The following is an 18,693-nucleotide window of genomic DNA, read 5'->3' on the forward strand; positions in this document are numbered from 1 at the left end:
GCGTACGAGACATCATTTATCTGTTCATGCTAGGGTTGTGTCGCTGAATCTTTGACCTGATTAGCTGCCCGACAGGTAAACTCAGCCTCTTATGCTCTCACTCCCGATGCGATTGCCAAGCGCACCAAGCGCCACCTCGACGAGCTAGAGGTGCACACCCCCATCATTCTTGACTCCAACATAACCCCGCAACTCACCACTCCATTTGTTTCGCACAGCGCTCCAATTATGCCGAGCCTTCAACGTCTTTCATCGCAGGTGATGACGATGCTGAGGGCAGCACGAACAAGAGAGGTCGCGCCCGCGAGACCATCTCGGATAAGCGCCCTCTTGAACCTGGCGCGAAGCGCAAAAAGTCGAGCATGAACGTGCGCACCGCCGTCCTTTATCGCAAAAACCTTGCCACCCTCATCGACGAGTCCGTGAGTTCGCCTTTGTATCTTTCCATCTAGCATGTGCGCCTCGTTGACCCATCTTATCTTGGGCATTCCCCCTGGCCACTGACCATTCGCACGCACTCAAATGGCTGATGGACGTCCATGCTCTCAGGGGATCGCCAATCTCCCTGCTGGCACACCGAGCTACCTGACTGCTGTGACGGATCCCCCTGCGGCCCCACCCCGCCTACTCTGTTCTGTTTGTGGTTGGCGGGGCCATTACCGATGTCGCCGTTGTGCGATGGCATATTGTGATCTCTCGTGCGAGGGCGTCCATCAAGAAACTCGGTGTGAGCGACGCGTGCTCTAGGCTTGCGACCCATATGATCATGCTGAGTTGATACTCGCGCGCGCCGGTCCATGAGAGTGCACTCAACAAAGTGGGAGGTTGAGCCGATCACGCCCAGGCACACGGAGACATCCCAGCGATGCATCCGCGTCTACAGGCTACCCACATTTAAGCAGAGGTAGTTGCGCAGTAGCGATGTCATTGCCCAGAGGGTAAAGCTAAGTGACATGACAGATCGCCAAATAGAGACTCCTCTGTTAGCAAGAACACAACGCATGGCGGGACGCGGACCGAGATTGGAGATGGAGATCTGAGAGCCGGTGCCCCTGTCGAGAATGAGGGATTACTATCGCAACAGGAGTAAATCTGAATGGCATTGGCAGTGTAATAATAAGATGGGCAGATGTGGTGATCTGTGGTGATGTAGTACGGTGCCCCTACCAGCGAAGGGGGCTGATGGATGATGCCATTGGGGCAGGAACGAATGAGACATTGGGTGTTGGCTGTGTGGCAGGTAGATTTGGTTGTTGAGTGTTGTTGGTTGGTAAAGAGGTTTAGGTGATTGGGCCATCTTGATGGGATCGACTGTCGTGTTCCTTGTCGGCCGAGCCCCGGATGAGCTTAGCCTGTCAACTCATCTCCAACTTCGCAGTAGCCACCTTCCTGAAATTAAATATCTTCTATTTTCAGTCGTTGTGACTCAATCCTGCCAAATTTTTTGGCCCCTTGCTTATAATCAACCGACATCGTACCCTTTTCCATCCGTCCCTCATCCTCTCTCTCTCCTCTAGCACCACGACATGGCACCCTCAGCCACCAACGGTCACGCTAACGGTCACGCCAACGGCCATTCCAACGGCCAAACCCACCCTCGCGAAGAGCAGCTGCGCAACCCATATGCTCCTCGCGCATCTGACTTCCTCAACAACGTCTCCAACTTCAGCATCATAGAGAGCACCCTCAGAGGTACGAATGATCTCCTTTTCTCTCACTTTCACTTCCCTAACTCACACCGATCCTTCGTCCAGAGGGCGAGCAGTTTGCCAATGCCTTCTTCGACCGCAAGACCAAGATCGCCATCGCCAAGGCTCTTGATGCCTTCGGTGTTGAGTACATTGAGCTGACTTCGCCCGCGGCGTCCGAGCAGTCACGTCTCGACTGCGAAGCCATCTGCAAGCTCGGCCTCAAGTCCAAGATCCTCACCCACATCCGCTGCCACATGGATGATGCCCGCATCGCTGTCGAAACAGGTCAGTAAACCCTCCTGTCGCGACGTCATCTCGCTTCGCTTCGGCTCTCTAGAGTGCTGCCGTCAGGCACCCGCCCTTCATTATCATCCCGTCTTCTTCCATCTCCAATGTTTCTGTTGAACTCATTTTCTTCTGCGTACTAGGTGTTGATGGTGTCGACGTCGTCATTGGTACATCGTCCTTCCTTCGCGAGTTTTCGCATGGCAAGGACATGACCTACATTACCAAGACCGCAATCGAGGTTATCAACTTCGTCAAATCCAAGGGCATCGAAGTTCGCTTCAGTACCGAGGACTCCTTCCGCTCAGACCTCGTCGATCTTCTTTCCATCTACCAGACCGTGGACAAGATTGGTGTTAACCGTGTCGGCATTGCCGATACTGTGGGCTGTGCCAACCCTCGCCAAGTCTATGAGCTCGTTCGCACTCTCCGTGGCGTCGTCGGCTGTGACATCGAGATCCACCTCCACAACGATACTGGCATGGCTATTGCCAACGCATACACTGCTCTTGAGGCGGGCGCTACCCACATCGACACTTGTGAGTAGCTTCCACGGCGCATATAGTCAGGTTTCTGATAGAGTACAAGCCGTTCTGGGCATTGGCGAGCGCGTTGGAATTACCCCTCTTGGTGGCCTCGTTGCCTGTCTTTACGCAGCGAACCCCGAATATGTCAAGGCCAAGTACAACTTGAAGATGCTTCGCGAAATTGAAAATCTTGTTGCCGAGGCTGTCGAGGTCAATGTCCCTTTCATGAACCCTATCACTGGTTACTGCGCCTTCACGCACAAGGCTGGCATTCACGCCAAGGCCATCCTCAACAACCCCAGCACCTACGAGATCCTCAAGCCCGAAGATTTTGGCCTGACTCGCTACGTCTCAATTGGGTGAGCGATCCTGCTATATGAATGATTGATATTGGCAGTTGACAGATGTGATTATCAGGCACCGCTTGACGGGGTGGAATGCTGTCAAGTCACGCGTTGAGCAACTCGGACTCACACTCACCGATGATGAGGTACAGTCTGATTTCCCGTTCAAGTTGTTTAAGATCCGTGCAACTGATGGGTATGTCGTAACAGGTCAAGGATGCGACCGCTAAGATCAAGGAACTTGCAGATGTCCGTACGCAGTCAATGGACGACGTCGACTCGTTGCTGCGTGTCTACCACTCTGGCATCCAATCCGGTGAGCTTGCATGTGGGCAGAAGGAGGCACTCGACCGTCTACTCCGCAAGCACCGCGAGGCGCAATCAGGCAATGGGTCGCGGGACTCTAGCCCGACCCCATCGACGAACGGGGATGCTGGGCCAACGCCTGTCGCGACGGCAGCGTAATTCAGCCTGGCCTTTCCGGCCGTCTCGCGGGGTCTGGCTGCACGATCATGGATTGCTTAGGGTCTCTCCAAGGAGATGCCCGCAGACGCAATTAACTGTCGGTGCTGCGAGATAATCCAACAGCGGCTGTAAAATGGATTGAATTGCCGATCTGCCCATAGATCGGTTTCTTTCTCCCAAAAGGAAACACAATTCCAACGCCCGGCATTTTCTTTAAACTACATGAATCCTCGTCGATTCGCCTTCGCTTCCTCCTGGATGACCCCCATCAACAACACTTGATGATCGGATTGGGACTAACTTTTATCTTTTAACTCCTGTAGCATCTGTCTGTATTTATTCACTACCAACACACTTGTCCTATATCTTCAGCAAAATGTACATGCTTCAATTTACATAACGGAACTTCACAAAGCGTTAGATATTCGAGCCAAGCACATCGAAAGTGACGGGGCGCTAGTCACCATACAACTTCACCAGTTGATACAACGCCGTGCTTCAGCAAGACGTCTCAATTTGACTGCAAGGAGATCTATATTCAGATTAGGAAGCTTGTGCATATCAAGACTTCGAAGGGGTCAGGAGACCAATACAAATCGCTGAACAGTGGCCTAACCGACATTTTCTCGAACTGAATTTGTGCACATGCAGTTGACATATACTAATTGGCACAGTGCTTGCGTCGACGCTTTCCCCTGACAGACGGATACTCCCGGCGATTGGAAGAGTCCGACTCAGGCCAAACGCCTGGCAACGACATCGCCGCCAAAGTAACGAAGATCATGACCGTCAGAGGCTGTGTGTGCCTGTACAAGCGGAAGCTATGGCAATAGGCTGAGACAAGTTCCCTTGAAGGATCGTCAGGGCCAGGGCAGCTTGAATGGAATGATCATCAGCAACGCAGATGCTTGACAAAGTCGATTCAGATACGCCACGCTCGCTAGTAGAGGCTTCGTATCATGCGTACTAATTGCGCTCCTAGTACTAGTCGTACGCACTCTTGTTCCAACTTGAAACACGACTAGGGTTTTCCTCAACCGATCAGAGGCTAGAAATAGAAAAGCCTGAAGATCCCCTCCTGACCCACAAATTTCAGGGATATCTTCCATTCAGCTTATGTTGAAAGAGGTTCTTGAAATAGCTAACAATACGCCATACAAGGTTGCGTGTGCCGCTCGTTGCACATTTATATAGTACTCCAGGGGCAAAAGAAAGGAGAAATGATATAGTATACAGACAGTGAGTGTGCGTGAGCCAGGGGAACATGCTCGCAGATCATAATGTTACGACGTGATGAAAAGTCCCAAAGTAATCGCGGAACAGGACTCGAGCCAAGCAATGAGGGGATGCCGATATAGAACAAGGAATTGCGATTGGAATTAAATTAGTGTGCGGTGCGTGTGGATCATTAGGAGGAAATTTAAGTAGGAGCAATGAAACAATGTAGATCTACCCGGAAAATGCAAGTGCAATCAATCTCCTGGACAGGAAAAGGTTTACTATAGCCCAAGCTTGGTGAACATTTCATCTAATGTCTTGAATGCGACAGGTTTGACAAGGCTGTAGTAGTCGCAAAATTTGTAAGGACAACACAATACCTGTGATGAAGAGAACCCTACGCACTAGCCATCCATGCCAGCTTCGAATGCCTTCCGCTTGTCCTCTAGCGAGGACATGCCGGTCAAAGCGAGGATGATGCTGTGAAGCTGTTCTTCGTGTTGAGATGCTTCATACTCGCGAATTTCAACGGTAGCACCGACGCCTGTTCAATGTGAGCATGCCGTTAACCCCGACGCAAGAGGTCATTAACCCACCGTCCAACACAGGCATGGACAAATCAACCAGCACGACACTACGAGGGCATGAGAAAGTAAGACATTTTATCGGGAAAGCATACTCACTCGAACGGGCCCTCTGCCTGGTAGATGTTGACGCCTTGTCGCCCGTCCACAGCCTCTCGATAGTCGTATCCCTATGATAGTGCATTAGCATCACCATTTCCCATATGTTGGAGATGTACGTTACCTTCTTGGTTAGCCACTTCACACTGCGAACGATTAGATTGAACCTAAGAGTGGCTGATCAGGACTCACAGGAGGTTTCGCAAAATGCTGTTATCTTCAACCACCAGTACACTACGTCGCCTCTGTGAAGATTCGGCGGCTCCTATTGATGTCTTCAGGAGTGTTCCGCCTGGGCCTACAGAAACAGTAGGGCTGTTGAGATGATTACTGGTTGTTAGATGGCTGGATTCTTGGTCGAAATAGGTATCCTCTCTTTCAGAGCGGGGTGAACGAGAGGAAACAGACGATGACAGGGCGGGGCTAGGCAAAGCCAAACCAGGCGATTTTGGATTCTCTACCCAGTCATTCGTCGGACGTCTAGTGGGAGGAGCCGTGGTCGGCATGTCATCGAGCATCGAAGAGTGTAGCGAGATACTGTCCTCCGAAGGTGCATCTCCGACACTAGCGAAGCTGGGCGACCTCCGGGCGCGCCTACGGTGCGAAGTGCGGATAAGCTGCTTCAGCACTGAACGTAGCCTACCCGGTCCACCAGGTTTGTGCAGGATGCGACTGAATCCACCCATGTTTTCGTATGCATTACATGCGCCAATCACTCTGGGATCTCCACGCGAAGTGGATAAGACGATAAACGATCGATGTGTGTCCCTCTTCTCAGTCGCAGTCGAGACTGGGGACGGGTCCTCATTGATGACTACAATCGACCCTAGCTCGCCATCTTCGGGTTGTATCTTGAATCCCCACCACGACTCCAGATACATTATCAATACAGAACGTAAAAGGTCTGTACCGCGGTCCCGTTTCTTAAAACCTAGCAGAGAAACAGAAGGTGGCTGATCGGGATCTTCGAATACGAACGGTTCCTGAAGCTTGTTGCTAATGTCTGGTACACGTTCGGCTTCAAAGATGACCTTGATCTCTGTGCCTTTGTTTTCTTCACTCGCAACTTCGACTTTGCCAGCAACGCTGGGAGAGCGAACAATGCTGTTGACGATCGCTAACCCGAGACCTGTCCCAGTTTGTAGGGGATTCTCTTGCGAAAATGGCTGGAAAAGCTGATTCTGTCGGGGACGTTAAATCTATCTTCCGTTGCATAACACACGCGATTACCTTGAGAAAACTTTGGCTGATCCCCTACAAGATGTCATTAGCTAAGGTACCAATAGCTTAGCAATTTACCCACCTTCCCGGTATCAATGACGCTGAGTTCAACCTTGACGGTTCTTTCGGATTCATTTCCTGGTGGTAATTGACGTAGCGAAACTTGGATGTAACCGTCCTAAATACCGTAAGTAAACTACCAGGGACAGTGCCGGAAATGAACTCACGGTGGTAAACTTGAGGCTATTGCCGAACAGGTTCATTAATACCCTCCTGATGCCACCCTTCTCGCATCTGAGCGTCCATCCCTGGAGAATCTCATCAGCTTTACTATCACTGTGGAGATATGATTTTCTCTCACAGTGTCGCATTTTTCAATATCAACTACAACTTCAACGTGCTGCTTTGTCTCTGGGGCAGTGACAATGTTCAATGTTCGATCATCCCTTGACGGTGGAGAGTAAACGCTCCCTATTTCGGAGGTCTGCAGCGCGGAGTTGCGGGCACAGAAGCCTATCCATGACCCGTCGACTGCCTCTTCTACCAGCTGACTGATGTCGACACTGCAACTGGGTGAGCTTGCCATCAGTTGGCCATACCTCGGTACATACATGCTGCGATTGATGACATTGTCCACACCACCGGACTTCAAATTTCCGCTCAACTTGGTGAAGTCAAGGACGTGATTCACCGTTTCTACCAGTGATGTACCGCATGCTTGGACGGTATGAAGGAATGACGACTGTCCAGGGTTAAGGGGGGTATCGGCTAACAGCTCAGCGGCTGCCAAAATCTGGGGTTTTCGCTAAGTGATGTTTCCCCCAGAAAACCATTAGCTTACTCCATGTAGGGGCGTCCGAAGTTCATGCGATATACTAGAGAACGAAATGAGGTATGAAAATTGAATCATTCGGAAAGCTTACTTCGAGATAAACAGACTCTTCGACTGGTCTGCAAGCATCATTCTCCGCTTGAGAACAGCAGAAAGAATGATTACACCTATGACTGGTGAGGCTCCGGGAACAGCTAATCAAGAATAGCAACCTACCAATTGCGCGAAGGTATGACAATTCGTGTCCTTCCAGCTAGGGAAAAGTCGTCACCTCTGTAAGTATGTGGTGTCAGCTGAAATAACTCACAAAGCGCCGTACTGGGTCTGAGGCATTGTACGCGCAGATCAGGGCGAATGGCCGTTTATCGACGTTAAAGACGGGAACATCTAAACATCCGCTCATAAGACAAGGGAAAAGAGGCGGTAAATCCACATACTCAAAGCGTATTGTATCCGCGTAGGCATGAACGGACGGAAACAGACAGGCGTGATACCCTCCGAGACCTTTCCCGCATCGTTGTGTTTGAAGAACGAATTTAGTTTGTTGGCGTCGTCCGGGCTGAGCGTCTTTGTCACGGAAGGTCGCTCGACGTCTCCGTAATGCATGGAAACGGTGATTGAGGCATCGGGGTTAAATGTATCAATCATCTCGCACTGTGATACGTCCATGACAATGACTTCTTCGACGTCAAGAGTGCGTTTGACCAGCTTAGCAGCACGCTCGTAGACCTTTTCCATGGACGTATCATATAGGTTCGACTTCTTCGAGTTGCTGTCACGCTGATCGATTTCCAAGCACTCTCGACTGAATTGCTCCATCTGTTAAAATGTGAGACATATGATGAGGAGGCGGTTAGATTAAGCTCGTACAGATGTCTGGATCTTGTCTCTCACACGCAACTGAATCTGCGTGTGTGTGTGTGAATTAAAGGCGCGTTCAACACTTCAACGCTTGTAGGCCAACCTTGTCTCGCCAGAGCTCCATCTCGCGCATTACGATAACCTGAAGATAACTTTGAGCACAGCTGAAGATGCATCCATAGAATGAAAACCCACTGCAAATTCTTTTAGTGTGTGCCGCTGCCTAGGGCTGAAGTCAATCTTAGGCTCATCATCAAAGATGGCCAGGCTATGGTTGTCCCTTCAGTGACGGCATCCCATGCAAACTTTGTAACAATATCCACTGACCTTCCTATGTTGTAGCCCTCCGCAGTGCGTAAAGGGGCGCCAGCATAGAAGCGCATCCTAGCATCCCCCGTAACCATTGGCTGCGGAGATATAAGGTGTTTTCACCTGAAATTCGAAGGGAAAGCGTACATTGCTCGCAAAGCGCCAGTCCAACATGGAATCCAAGATTACCATCGGTTCATCATTTCTGTATTCATTTAGCTGAAGAAAGAAAGCGTATAGCTTAAGCTCACCTAAGTAGGATCGTATGGCCACAGAAAGCCGTTAGTCGGTCGCATCGATTGAAAGGCAGGCCGACTGCGAAGGATGAATATTGACTTGATGGGCTGCAAAGGGTGAAAGAGTACATACACTGAGATTTGAACCATCTAATTACTGGTTATAATAAATTACTACACAAAACGGTCCACGTACTGTTCTGTACCGTCGATGAGCGAAATGCAGACAACCTTCGTGTTGAACACCAGTTTCACAAGGTGAGCTATCCGGTCAAAGTTATTGTCTGGAGGAGTATTCCAGATGTTGAACCTGTAACGACAGGTTATCACAAGGTATCAGGATGCAGACGTGTTACGGGAAGCAATCGTACTTGTATAACGCCCTTCGACGTTCAAGTTCATCAGGGGGATTTGGAGGTGCGAGATACCCTAGCTCGGAAAACATTTGCTCCTCTTTAGCTGCTCGGCTGGCTTTGAAGCTGCTATAAACATCGGCATTAGACCGTTCACTCCGCGGGCCTTTGTCAGGAAGGGATTTGTTGGGTAACGGCGAGGACGTCTGTCTCGTTAAACATATTCGCCGAGGTAATGCGGGTACTGTCTGTACGGGAACATCAACAGGTTCTAAATCGCGAAGTTGATTGGCTATTTGAGATCTAGGGGGATAGTGATCGAGCGGACTCGAAGGCTGCACGAGATCCATATCGTTATCCGGCCGCCTGCGGGTATGAGTACCGCTAAAATAGTCAGTCTCTTCGAAATGCGTATGAAGGTGGTTTATAGGAGCAGTTGCAGGAGGAGGAAGCGATGAACTCGTCTCAGGAGAGGAGAACATCTGTGCAATCGTCGCGGGTTTGGAAGGTGTGGTTGGTAATGATCCTGCGATAGGTAGAGGGCTGCTCGCGTCGTCTACTTGTTGTGTTCCCTCCCAAAAGCTGCCGAGCCGAGATTTGCGGGCTTGAGTAGAGGTAGACATGTCTGTGCCGTGACTATGGCCTTGAGAATGAGAGCCTGGGATTGCAGCATGCACCCCTCGCATGGGATCGGTAAATTCGTGTTCTGGAGATGGTAAAGCTAATGGGGAGACGTTCACTCGCACACCTGCCCACCGTATCGTCGCTGCTGCGGTAGCTGCTTCCGGACTAAGGCCCGTGTTCTGCGATGGATCGAGAGGTAGATGAAAAGCCTGACCATATGTCGAAGAGCGAAGATCTGTCATTGACTTTCGGCCTCTTCGTCTGCTAAGTGGGATAGTTGGAGACCCGAGGGGCGGGCGTGCCAAGTTTGGGATGGCGTAGTCTACTGCTATAACAGGGTGATCAGAGCCTCTGGGCACGGTAGTGTCTATTCGAACATGATTGTTTGGCGGGCTTTCTGAGGTTTGTGAGTCAGCAGGACTGGAGATCATGGATGTATCTGAGAAACTGTTTGCGATAGGTTTTGTCTGGGTTGATTGGTCCGAGCTGGTGAAATTGTCGTGAAGTCTCTCGCGGTTGTTGGTCCTTCGTTGATATTGTGTCGGCTTGTACGTCCGGGGTTGATTTGGTATCTTGAGAGGGTTCCACTGGCCAGAGGCATATGCGCTAACGAAGTCTGCCCAGTCAAGATCCGAGTCAGTAATGTCGCCCCGCCCGTTGAATTGGGGAGGTGTTGCGGGTAATACATCATGTGCAGGACCATCCACGGGAGGGATGGTATCTACGGGCCGAACTGTCATAGCTGAGTTTGTGGAAGCTGTACTGAAACAGAAAGGCTAACCTGGTGCTGATTTGGGATGTGCTTTCGTGTGAGTAATTTGACCTAGACTGGAGTCAGGCGCTGACGAGTTAGTTTGGGGAGTGTCGCATTTAATTGACTTGGAGTTGACTAGGACTGCTGGAGGAGTCTCTTCATCGGAGAGAAGCTCGGACTCGTTCGAGAAGGAATCAGAGAGCTGCTGCTTCACCGACGGTGCAGATGGGGAGAAGATAGCGTCACACTTGGCAGTGGCGGGATGGCAAGGGGCAGGCGACGAGAAAGGGGAGGCAAGCAATGTCGAGGAAGAGGAAGCGTGGTGCATGCTAGCTAGGTTAGATGGGACTGGGACACCCTCTGAACCCATGGCAAGACCAGAGAAAGCTTGATGTTGGAGTGTTCGTCTCGGTGTGCGAGATGAACAGGGGATTGATGCTGGGGAAGGATGTGGGGATCGGTGCCTGCGTCACGAAGGGACGGAGTAGATTGATTAAGCGAGTTGGTTGGAGAGGGAGCGACGCCTCAGGCTGATCATGTCCGCGCAGAGCGCTTATAGGCAGTGAGTAGATCGGCGTTTGGGATGGTGGATAGCGTGGTGGTTGGTGAACTGTAGCCGCCGAGCGCGTGCTTTTTTCCTCGCAAGAACGCACTTGTCGTTCGTCACCCGGTTCACCGTCTGCGAGGTCTTTACTCCTCTGGAGCACACAACACCCACATCAAGCTTGCCATAGCAGGTTCAATTGATGACATAAGCCCTCTTTCCTCTCACGCGCCTGACGTCACCTTAGTACCGTACCTGTACCTTACAAGTTCCCCTCTTTCATCGCATCCCCGAGAGTTGTATGTGGGAATTTGAAATTGTTGCACAACACCTGAATCCGCGATAAATTTCCTTTCCAAGTACTATCATACTCGAGCTCGTCTATCCAGATGTCAGACTTGTACAGCTACCAGTATACACCACATATAAAGCGGTAGTGTCAGATTGTCGTTTTGGTCCGACAATGCTTCGAGAACCGCCGACATCGTAATGACCGCTGCATACCGCATCGTCTAACCAAGTGTATTCAGGCTCGTGTCCAGCAGACAGCCACCAGAGAGGACGTACCGAGAATTCCTCAATTAGCCCACATAGGCGGAGAAGGCAGCCACAAGCAACGACAGATATGACAAATGCAGCGCTACCCTCAATCGTCTTTGATGTGCTGGGTGACCAGCGATGCCGTCCAATGCGCTTGCCGACAATTGACGCCTTCATTCGATCGTCAACAAGGTGCTTGAAGATCTGGCCAAAGAAAACATACTAATGCATCCCCGACCCCGAGGGTTAGAATCCCAGTGTAAAGCGAGAGCCGGGAGGAGCTACACAAGGTTGTCAAACCAAAACGCTACAGGACGAAGATAATTTGGCGGCCCACTCTTCCAACCACACTGATCCTGCACAACCTGTCAAGAGATAGAAGTGACTCAATATTGCCGTCCCGCTATCCTTGTGATCCAGGAACTCGTTCATAAATAAATGAACCGCTGCGCCGAAAGGGTATACAGCGAAATATCTGACATATTCTGCAAAAATAAACAGCGCAAATGCCACACTGAAAGATAGGTGAGAGAAGGCGGGCTTCAAGTAAGAAAGGGAAAAAAACATAAAAGGAGTCAGTTCAACGATTGAATCAAAGTTGGGTAAAATTTACGTCGACGGCAATGCCCGGAAGGAACATGACCACAGCGAGAGCATGGAAGAACTTCCTTCTCGCATTGATTCCCAGCGTTGGCACATGCTTGTCCGCCGCATCCAGCAAATCCGTCGCGACCTGCGATCCATTCGAGAGGTTGGGAAGACCAGGCAAATTTGGGAAGGTGAGCCCAAGACCGCTGGTCGGTGGCGTGGTCGGAGGGAGCTCGGGAGAATCCTTCGGCGCCTGGTTGCCTGCAACAGGAATAACGACATTGTCCGAGTTGACCATCGCATTTCGTGGGCGGTATCGCTTCGACCGGGCAAGCTGCCTGTTCCACCCCGCCACACTTAAGCCACCAAGAACTCCCCAGTAAATAAGCAACAGCGGGCGACTCCATTTCCTGTTTCCCTCGAGAAGCCAAAAGATTGTCCATAACCACGGATCTCGTTTACCAAGACTCCACCATGTCCAAGAGCCGATGAGAGCAACAACGACAACGAGAGCACCGACATAAAAGCTAGCAGCCAGAGCCTTTCGGTGCCTCTGCTTATCCTGTGGGAATCGTAAGCGACGGACGGGCCGCTGTGCAATGTGCCTAGACAAGACAAGAAGGGGAGAAAGCAAAAAGCCGGTGAGAAAAGACCCTGCAATGAGTGCTATTTGGAGCACGAGGAGCGGATTTGGGAGACGATAGGTTTTAATGAACGGCGTTGAACCAGGCCAAAGCTAGAAGAAGTTGTAATAAGAAAGAAGTACAGTGCCGAAGGAAGGGGGCAAAATTTGGCCGTACCCTGGACCTTGTCAAATTGAGCAACTCAGTGCCCAAAGCCAGTCCACCGAAGCATACAAGTGCGAGTTCTCCCAGGGTAAAAGCGCCATGGGCGAGCCGGATCGCGGTGTACATGCAGAACTGGAAGAACAGTGAACCAACCGCAACATCGAAGTAGCTGATATCTATGTCATTCTTTGTCAGACATTGCGCGGATGAGAAATCAAATATTTGCTCGCACGTTTCCACAAGCTGATATTATGTTGCACCGCGGTAAACTTCACACATATCGCCAAGAGAGATACTGTAAATGCGAAACCGATATAATACCATGTTCGACGCATTTCGCTCCGAGGTACCGAGCCACGCTCCCCTTCTGGAGTGAACCTCAGCTTGCGGTGTCGGCGCTCAAACCAAGCTGAAGCACATATCTGGAAGAAAAGGATAAATGTGCACAGGGTAGCAAAGTCAACCAAAGATTTGCGAGCCGCTATCAGCGCATCAACGGCTGTTTCAAATCCGGGATGTTGCAGACTATGAGGTGGCTCGATCCGCCAGTCGCGGGGCAAGAGGTCGCCGTCAGACTGCCCTGCTCGTCGTAGGGACGAATATAACAGGGAAAGAGATATCAAAGAAGGAAGTAGCATCCCGGTCAAGACGCCATCATCGGAAGATTCCCTGACACAATCTCAGGTCACGCATGCAAACTTACAAAGTGTGACGACGAACCTATAATTCTTTGGTACAGTCATCCAAACATAGCTGAAATGTGTAAACTTGGAGCTAGAGGTCGCCGCTGGGCTGCGTTTGGAGTCGTGGCCATCTGTACTTTGGATTTGTGACGGGATCGGGCCTATTTTGCTCCGAGACAAGGATGAGTGTGCCCAACACACGTAGATTAAGGCAACCGCGACGAGTGCACGTATTTCTGTGGTTTCTGTGAAGCTGCAGAACACTGAACGTAAGAAGTTGCTCACCTAGCGATGTGGAGTCCATGACGGCTAAATCGGTGAGTTTCTTATACAAATAAATGAGTGATCCGAGAAGCAGGAGTGATTCTCCTAAACTTCTAGCATCTATAGAAAATGTCCATGTGTAGTCCACAACGGGAATGTGTATGCGTGCGGTCAATACGCCAGGGAGTAGCGTACGAGGCGTGAAGCCTGATTTGCGTCGCGAGGTGAGAAAAGAAGAGGGACTGGCATTGCCTTGCACGCTGGCCGAAGCCGTCCAAGAACGGACCTGAGGAGATCGTGACCGGGTGAACGACTGTTTCCGAAATGTGCTCTCGTTTTGATCGCCCTCAAGGTATAGAGCATTCGCAGGCATGGGACTTGGCGACCTGGCCAGAGATGCACGCTGCCTTTTCTTTCGCATGGACTTCGGGGCATCCCTCCGAAGCAGCTTCATGGAACCGCGTCGTCCGCGAGCATGCAGTTCTTCATCTGTGTCTTCCCCGACGGTGTCGCTTGCCGAGTCAGAGCTAATTTGAACAGGTTTGCAAGTGACAAACTGAAGCAAGATAGAAGAAACTTACCCTGACGAACTCGCATGGTACGTTGAGCTCAGATCCGGGACCGCCTGGTCTGTCTTGTCGACAGTTGCAACACTTAACGACCCTGGTCGCCGTGTCCCTCCACGAGTTCCCTGAGCATGGCGCCTTGATAGTTCCGTTCGAGGCGCTGAAGCTCTATAGGATGGCGGCGAAGGTGAAGAGTTTGAGCGAGGCAGCTTGACTGGATAGGAGGAAAGACCTGGTGTTGTTTACAGGGGAGGCTTGGCGGAAATGAGACGGGAAAGTCCAAAGCCTCCGAAGTGACACGCTACTACTTTGGCAATTGCAATTTCGAGCGCGGTCACGTCAAGTACCACCCGTCGCGACGCGTCTCGCGGGTCTCCTATAGCCCAACTCCTACCAGTATTCAACACGGGCCCTCGCCCTTCTCTGATTCTCTTAATATGGCCGAAGAATCACGCGTTATATATCTTGAGGATGTCGAAGAGAAATACATAAAATCCTCCTCTCAGAGCGCTGCATCCGAGGACACCCCTCAGTCATCGCAGTCGACCTCCACCACTAAACCGGTGGCCACAAAACGCCAGCGTAATTTGACGGATATGTTTGCTGGCCTGCCCAAGGACAGCCCTCAGCCTGCTAGCAAAAAAGCTAGAATCACTTCAGAGGTTGCAACTCCTTCGAACAAGCTAATGGTCAAGTCCGCGTCCACTTCTTTGAAAACATCTTCGATCCAACGCCTCAATTCTATCCCGTTTTCTCTGCCCGAATTTATATCTTCCATCCCGGAGGCACATCGCGAGCTGCTGAAGCTTGAGTGCGAATGCATGGGAAAGAGTTGGTTAGTATCGTAGCCACATTTCGTTTCAACGTTCCCGGCACTCATCTTGGTCTCCCTGCTACTGACTCAGGTTAAAGCTACTCAAAGACGAGATCAAGAAGCCGTACTTCATTGCCTTGAAGAAGTTTCTTTGGGATCAAGGCGTCCGAGGTCCCGAAGACAATCTTAGAACGCTCCAAGTATATCCTCAACGTGAGTAACCTTTGTCTAGTGCACTCCTAGCATTTCCGATGTGACCATACGCTGACTTTTTTTTTCAGCGAAGAACATCTATTCTTGGTCCAATACACCTTTGGGTAAGGTGAAGGTAGTCATCATGGGCCAAGATCCCTACCACGGTCCAAATCAAGCCCATGGTACGCATCATGCCAGCGCAGTCCTGCAAGAAGCTAAAATGAACCAATGTGAACCCAAATACTGACTTGCAGGTCTTTGCTTTTCTGTGCCCAACGGCGTGGCTGTCCCCCCTTCTCTGAAGAATGCACGTCCCGGCTTGGGTTGAGTTTGTGTGATGATCGAGTTGAAACCTCTGACCTCCTCTTCTCAGATCTACGCTGAGATTAAATTGGAGTACCCTGAATTTGAGCCACCCAATCATGGGTGAGTAGTATCGGCGGTAGAGAACGCTCGCCCTTTGGCCATAAATAACATCACGCTTCTTAGAAACCTGTCAAGATGGGCGGAAAGTGGTGTCCTCATGCTCAACACCTGTCTGACAGTCAAGGCTAGAACACCGGGATCTCATCAGAAGAAAGGTTGGGAAGAATTTACTGACAAAGTTGTGGACGTTGTGGACAGATACGGAGGTGCTAATCTTGGTGGAGGCAGTTCCGAGCTGAGCGGGATCGGTCGGGGTGTCGTATTTCTGGCTTGGGGTTCCTGGGCAGCGCAAAGGGTTGCTAAACTCAACAAGGTAAGACTGTTACGTTGCCGTGTAAAGCGTCGCTTAGGGCACTAATCATCGGAGCAGACTAAACACCTGATCCTGACCAGCGCAGTACGTGATCTCTTTGTGCTCCCCTATTGGAAGCTTGAACTAACGGAGAGTCTCAGCACCCCTCGCCACTCAGCGCTCACAAAGGTTTTTTGGGCAATGGTCACTTCAAAGCCGCGAATGACTGGCTTGAGAACAAGTACGAATCTGGTGGTAAGGTGGATTGGTGTCAGCTCTGAGAACGATAGCCGTACTTGTTATCGAGTGCCAGTAGGCTGCACTGCTCGAGGCGCTAGCGGGCATCAACCGTGGAAAAGTTGATATGCCTAGGCAGCGAGGTCGTGAGTGGTGAACGGGTTAGAATCACATGTAGTAGATACAGTATCTTCCCCCAATTTTGCATAATTACTCAAGCCGCTCTCCTATCTCTGTTAGGGAAATTTCAATTACGGGAAGGCCCTTCAGAAGATGACAGGCTCCCACTATGTTCCATGTCCCGACCGTGACATTTTCTCTTCAAATGTCCGAAAGCTCCGTGTGGGTCCTGGGGTTCGGCGCCAGCGTCACGGAGGCAGCATCCGATTGCCACGCGTACCAGGGAAGCGAGAGTGGCTGTACCTCTCCGAGCACCTTAACGCTTATGAGGACCTATGCCGTAAACCGGTGATCGCCGGTGGTGGCCAAACTAGAGAAAAGGCAGAACAAGAGCATCCTTGATCAGCTACTTATTAATATTGAACGTATTATTATATAACTCGATTGCACATACATCTAGAATAGCAGATGCTTGTAGCCCAGAAATCTGAACAATAACGATACAAGAGGTGAGAGTTGCTTAAAATCTCAGCGACTAACAAGATAGCATTTTTGAGTCCGGATGCGAAAACGTACTAAAAACGACAAATCATGATAGATAATGAAATGAAAATTAACTGAGCGAGGTGCGGAGCCGGGAAGCGTCATGGGAGCGCCGTGATATGTCTGCCTTGGCCCGAGTATTGTGATCGTGGATCATGGACGGGCGGCGGTGGAGATGCTAAGCGTATACCGTGGGGATGGAGCACGGGATTAGGGAGATGTAAATCGCTCCCGAAAGGCCTGAACCCCTGCGGCTCTGTCAACGACCTCCGCTGTTGATACGGTAAAGGCGTGGCCTGAGGGTGCGCCTGAGTACGCTGTGGTTGATGTATAGGACGTTGCTCTTCTGGGTGCACGGGCGCCGAAGCTTGAGATGTATGTGGCGAATTAAGGGATTGTGCGGGTTCAGGAGGGAAAGATGAATAATGATAATGGTACTGAGGCTGAGGCTGAGGGGGCGGAGGGGCCTGGGGTTGGGATGGAGGTTGGGTGTGTGTTTGGGCATCCTGCACGTCATTCATGAAATAACCCATGTCGTTATAGGTGGGTGGCACAGGACGATCGCCCGTGTGGGAATAGGACTGCATTTGGGATGGATGCATCGCACTCGAAGTCATTATGTTGCGAGCAGGAGGGGCAGCCATAGAATTAGGAAAACCGTACTGAGGAACATTGGTTTTATTGGGTAGAATTGGATTGCTTGGACGGAGGTTAAAATTGGTGGGTGGAGAGGGGATGTGGGAGCGCTGAGGATGTTGCTCGCTGACACCAAAATCACTTTGCCAAGTGCCTCCTTCAACTATTGGAGATGTACGCAAGGACGGAGCGATAAGAGAGGGGGAAGCAGAAACAGATCTTTGAGGGGAAGGTGAATCCGCGGCTAAAGAGGAAGCTCTACTTTTAGAAGAAGTCGACTGAGATACCGGCGTTGGTTCGAGACTCTTGGGCTTGTCTTTTCCTGTGGGACCTCTCCCAAGGGCAGGCCGGCTTGCAGGGGGTAGATTGAGAGCCGCTCTGAGGCAGTTGTTCTCTTCTTCGAGCTCCGAGACACGAAGCTCAAGGGCCTGTTATGGGTAAGGGCCATAAGACGAAGATGGCTCAAAAACCGAAGACCAATGTAAGGAAAGGGGCGTGACAAAGACATACCTGCAGATGAGCGGCGCGACGTGCTCGAAAGGCTCTCTGGACATCTCTTGCACGATTAGGAGGAAGATTGTCGTTTCGTTTACGGCCACGCTTGGATGACATTTGAGTCGAAGTAATTTGACTGATGTCGGATGGAAAGGTGAAGACGACAGTAAAGAGGGAAAATGGCGTAAGGGTCGAGCGGCGAGCAGAGAACATATAAAAAGGGACCTCACGAAGAATACATCGGGGGCAGGGATCTTTGTTTGGCGAATGTATCACTCCCGGATTCGATCCGCCGCGGGGTCACCAGTTCGCTTAGACCTGAACCAGACCCTAGAATCCGTGAGCAGGTCCATCTCCGCCCGGATCGCCACCACCACACGGCACATGGATCCGGCGGCCTGCTTCCTCGCCACCCGTTGCCTGATCCAGCGTTGGCCAGCGTTTGGCTGGCCCACTTGAGGCAAGTTGAGCTGATCGTTGTCTTCCGGCTGCTTTCGGACGGGTCATTCATCTTTGCGTTCAGTTCGCGCCGTCGTGTCTGGCAACGAAGAGATCGGCG

General features: G+C 51.0%; 6 protein-coding genes across 6 annotated transcripts; 3 read left to right on the forward strand and 3 right to left on the reverse strand.

Annotated features, from left to right (window-relative positions):
* Positions 1-93: 93 nt before the first annotated feature.
* On the forward strand, positions 94-639 carry CONPUDRAFT_19286 (uncharacterized protein; the record flags this gene model as incomplete). Its single annotated transcript, XM_007767025.1, has 3 exons — positions 94-150; positions 219-422; positions 550-639. Coding segments are annotated over 3 exons (351 nt in total), but the record flags the coding sequence as incomplete, so codon positions are not given.
* Positions 640-1,493: 854 nt separating this feature from the next.
* On the forward strand, positions 1,494-3,714 carry CONPUDRAFT_80635 (homocitrate synthase). The gene is made up of 6 exons (XM_007767307.1): positions 1,494-1,692; positions 1,755-1,976; positions 2,120-2,515; positions 2,565-2,862; positions 2,921-2,993; positions 3,058-3,714. Exons 1-6 carry the CDS (start codon positions 1,527-1,529, stop codon positions 3,310-3,312), a joined length of 1,410 nt encoding a protein of 469 aa, XP_007765497.1. The 5' UTR covers positions 1,494-1,526; the 3' UTR covers positions 3,313-3,714.
* A 760-nt stretch (positions 3,715-4,474) lies between these two features.
* Positions 4,475-11,077, reverse strand: CONPUDRAFT_163400 (uncharacterized protein). Its single transcript, XM_007767790.1, has 26 exons — positions 10,431-11,077; positions 9,044-10,382; positions 8,869-8,982; positions 8,806-8,822; positions 8,688-8,751; positions 8,584-8,641; positions 8,455-8,534; positions 8,323-8,395; positions 8,231-8,269; positions 8,137-8,172; positions 7,704-8,085; positions 7,574-7,653; positions 7,483-7,519; positions 7,358-7,433; positions 7,276-7,309; positions 7,046-7,227; positions 6,796-6,997; positions 6,662-6,742; positions 6,517-6,612; positions 6,444-6,467; positions 5,406-6,394; positions 5,338-5,359; positions 5,214-5,284; positions 5,127-5,164; positions 4,936-5,074; positions 4,475-4,872 (listed from the first exon to the last, which is right to left on the reverse strand). The coding sequence occupies exons 1-26, from the start codon at positions 10,771-10,773 to the stop codon at positions 4,812-4,814; spliced, it is 4,677 nt and encodes a 1,558-aa protein (XP_007765980.1). The 5' UTR covers positions 10,774-11,077; the 3' UTR covers positions 4,475-4,811.
* Positions 11,078-11,286: 209 nt separating this feature from the next.
* CONPUDRAFT_119896 (uncharacterized protein) lies at positions 11,287-14,620 on the reverse strand. The gene is made up of 10 exons (XM_007767791.1): positions 14,392-14,620; positions 13,832-14,337; positions 13,584-13,782; positions 13,096-13,532; positions 12,876-13,039; positions 12,101-12,811; positions 11,825-12,027; positions 11,711-11,768; positions 11,515-11,658; positions 11,287-11,459 (listed from the first exon to the last, which is right to left on the reverse strand). Exons 2-10 carry the CDS (start codon positions 14,262-14,264, stop codon positions 11,340-11,342), a joined length of 2,469 nt encoding a protein of 822 aa, XP_007765981.1. The 5' UTR covers positions 14,265-14,337; positions 14,392-14,620; the 3' UTR covers positions 11,287-11,339.
* A 352-nt stretch (positions 14,621-14,972) lies between these two features.
* On the forward strand, positions 14,973-16,384 carry CONPUDRAFT_88511 (uracil-DNA glycosylase; the record flags this gene model as incomplete). The annotated part of the gene is made up of 9 exons (XM_007767792.1): positions 14,973-15,211; positions 15,282-15,335; positions 15,381-15,403; positions 15,472-15,567; positions 15,640-15,692; positions 15,759-15,811; positions 15,875-16,124; positions 16,182-16,208; positions 16,265-16,384. The coding sequence occupies 9 exons, from the start codon at positions 14,973-14,975 to the stop codon at positions 16,382-16,384; spliced, it is 915 nt and encodes a 304-aa protein (XP_007765982.1).
* A 467-nt stretch (positions 16,385-16,851) lies between these two features.
* Positions 16,852-18,328, reverse strand: CONPUDRAFT_135742 (uncharacterized protein). The gene is made up of 2 exons (XM_007767793.1): positions 18,150-18,328; positions 16,852-18,067 (listed from the first exon to the last, which is right to left on the reverse strand). The coding sequence occupies exons 1-2, from the start codon at positions 18,249-18,251 to the stop codon at positions 17,105-17,107; spliced, it is 1,065 nt and encodes a 354-aa protein (XP_007765983.1). The 5' UTR covers positions 18,252-18,328; the 3' UTR covers positions 16,852-17,104.
* Positions 18,329-18,693: the final 365 nt, after the last annotated feature.

The sequence above is a fragment of the Coniophora puteana genome (assembly GCF_000271625.1).
Source record: "Coniophora puteana RWD-64-598 SS2 unplaced genomic scaffold CONPUscaffold_3, whole genome shotgun sequence".
Lineage (NCBI taxonomy): Eukaryota > Fungi > Basidiomycota > Agaricomycetes > Boletales > Coniophoraceae > Coniophora > Coniophora puteana.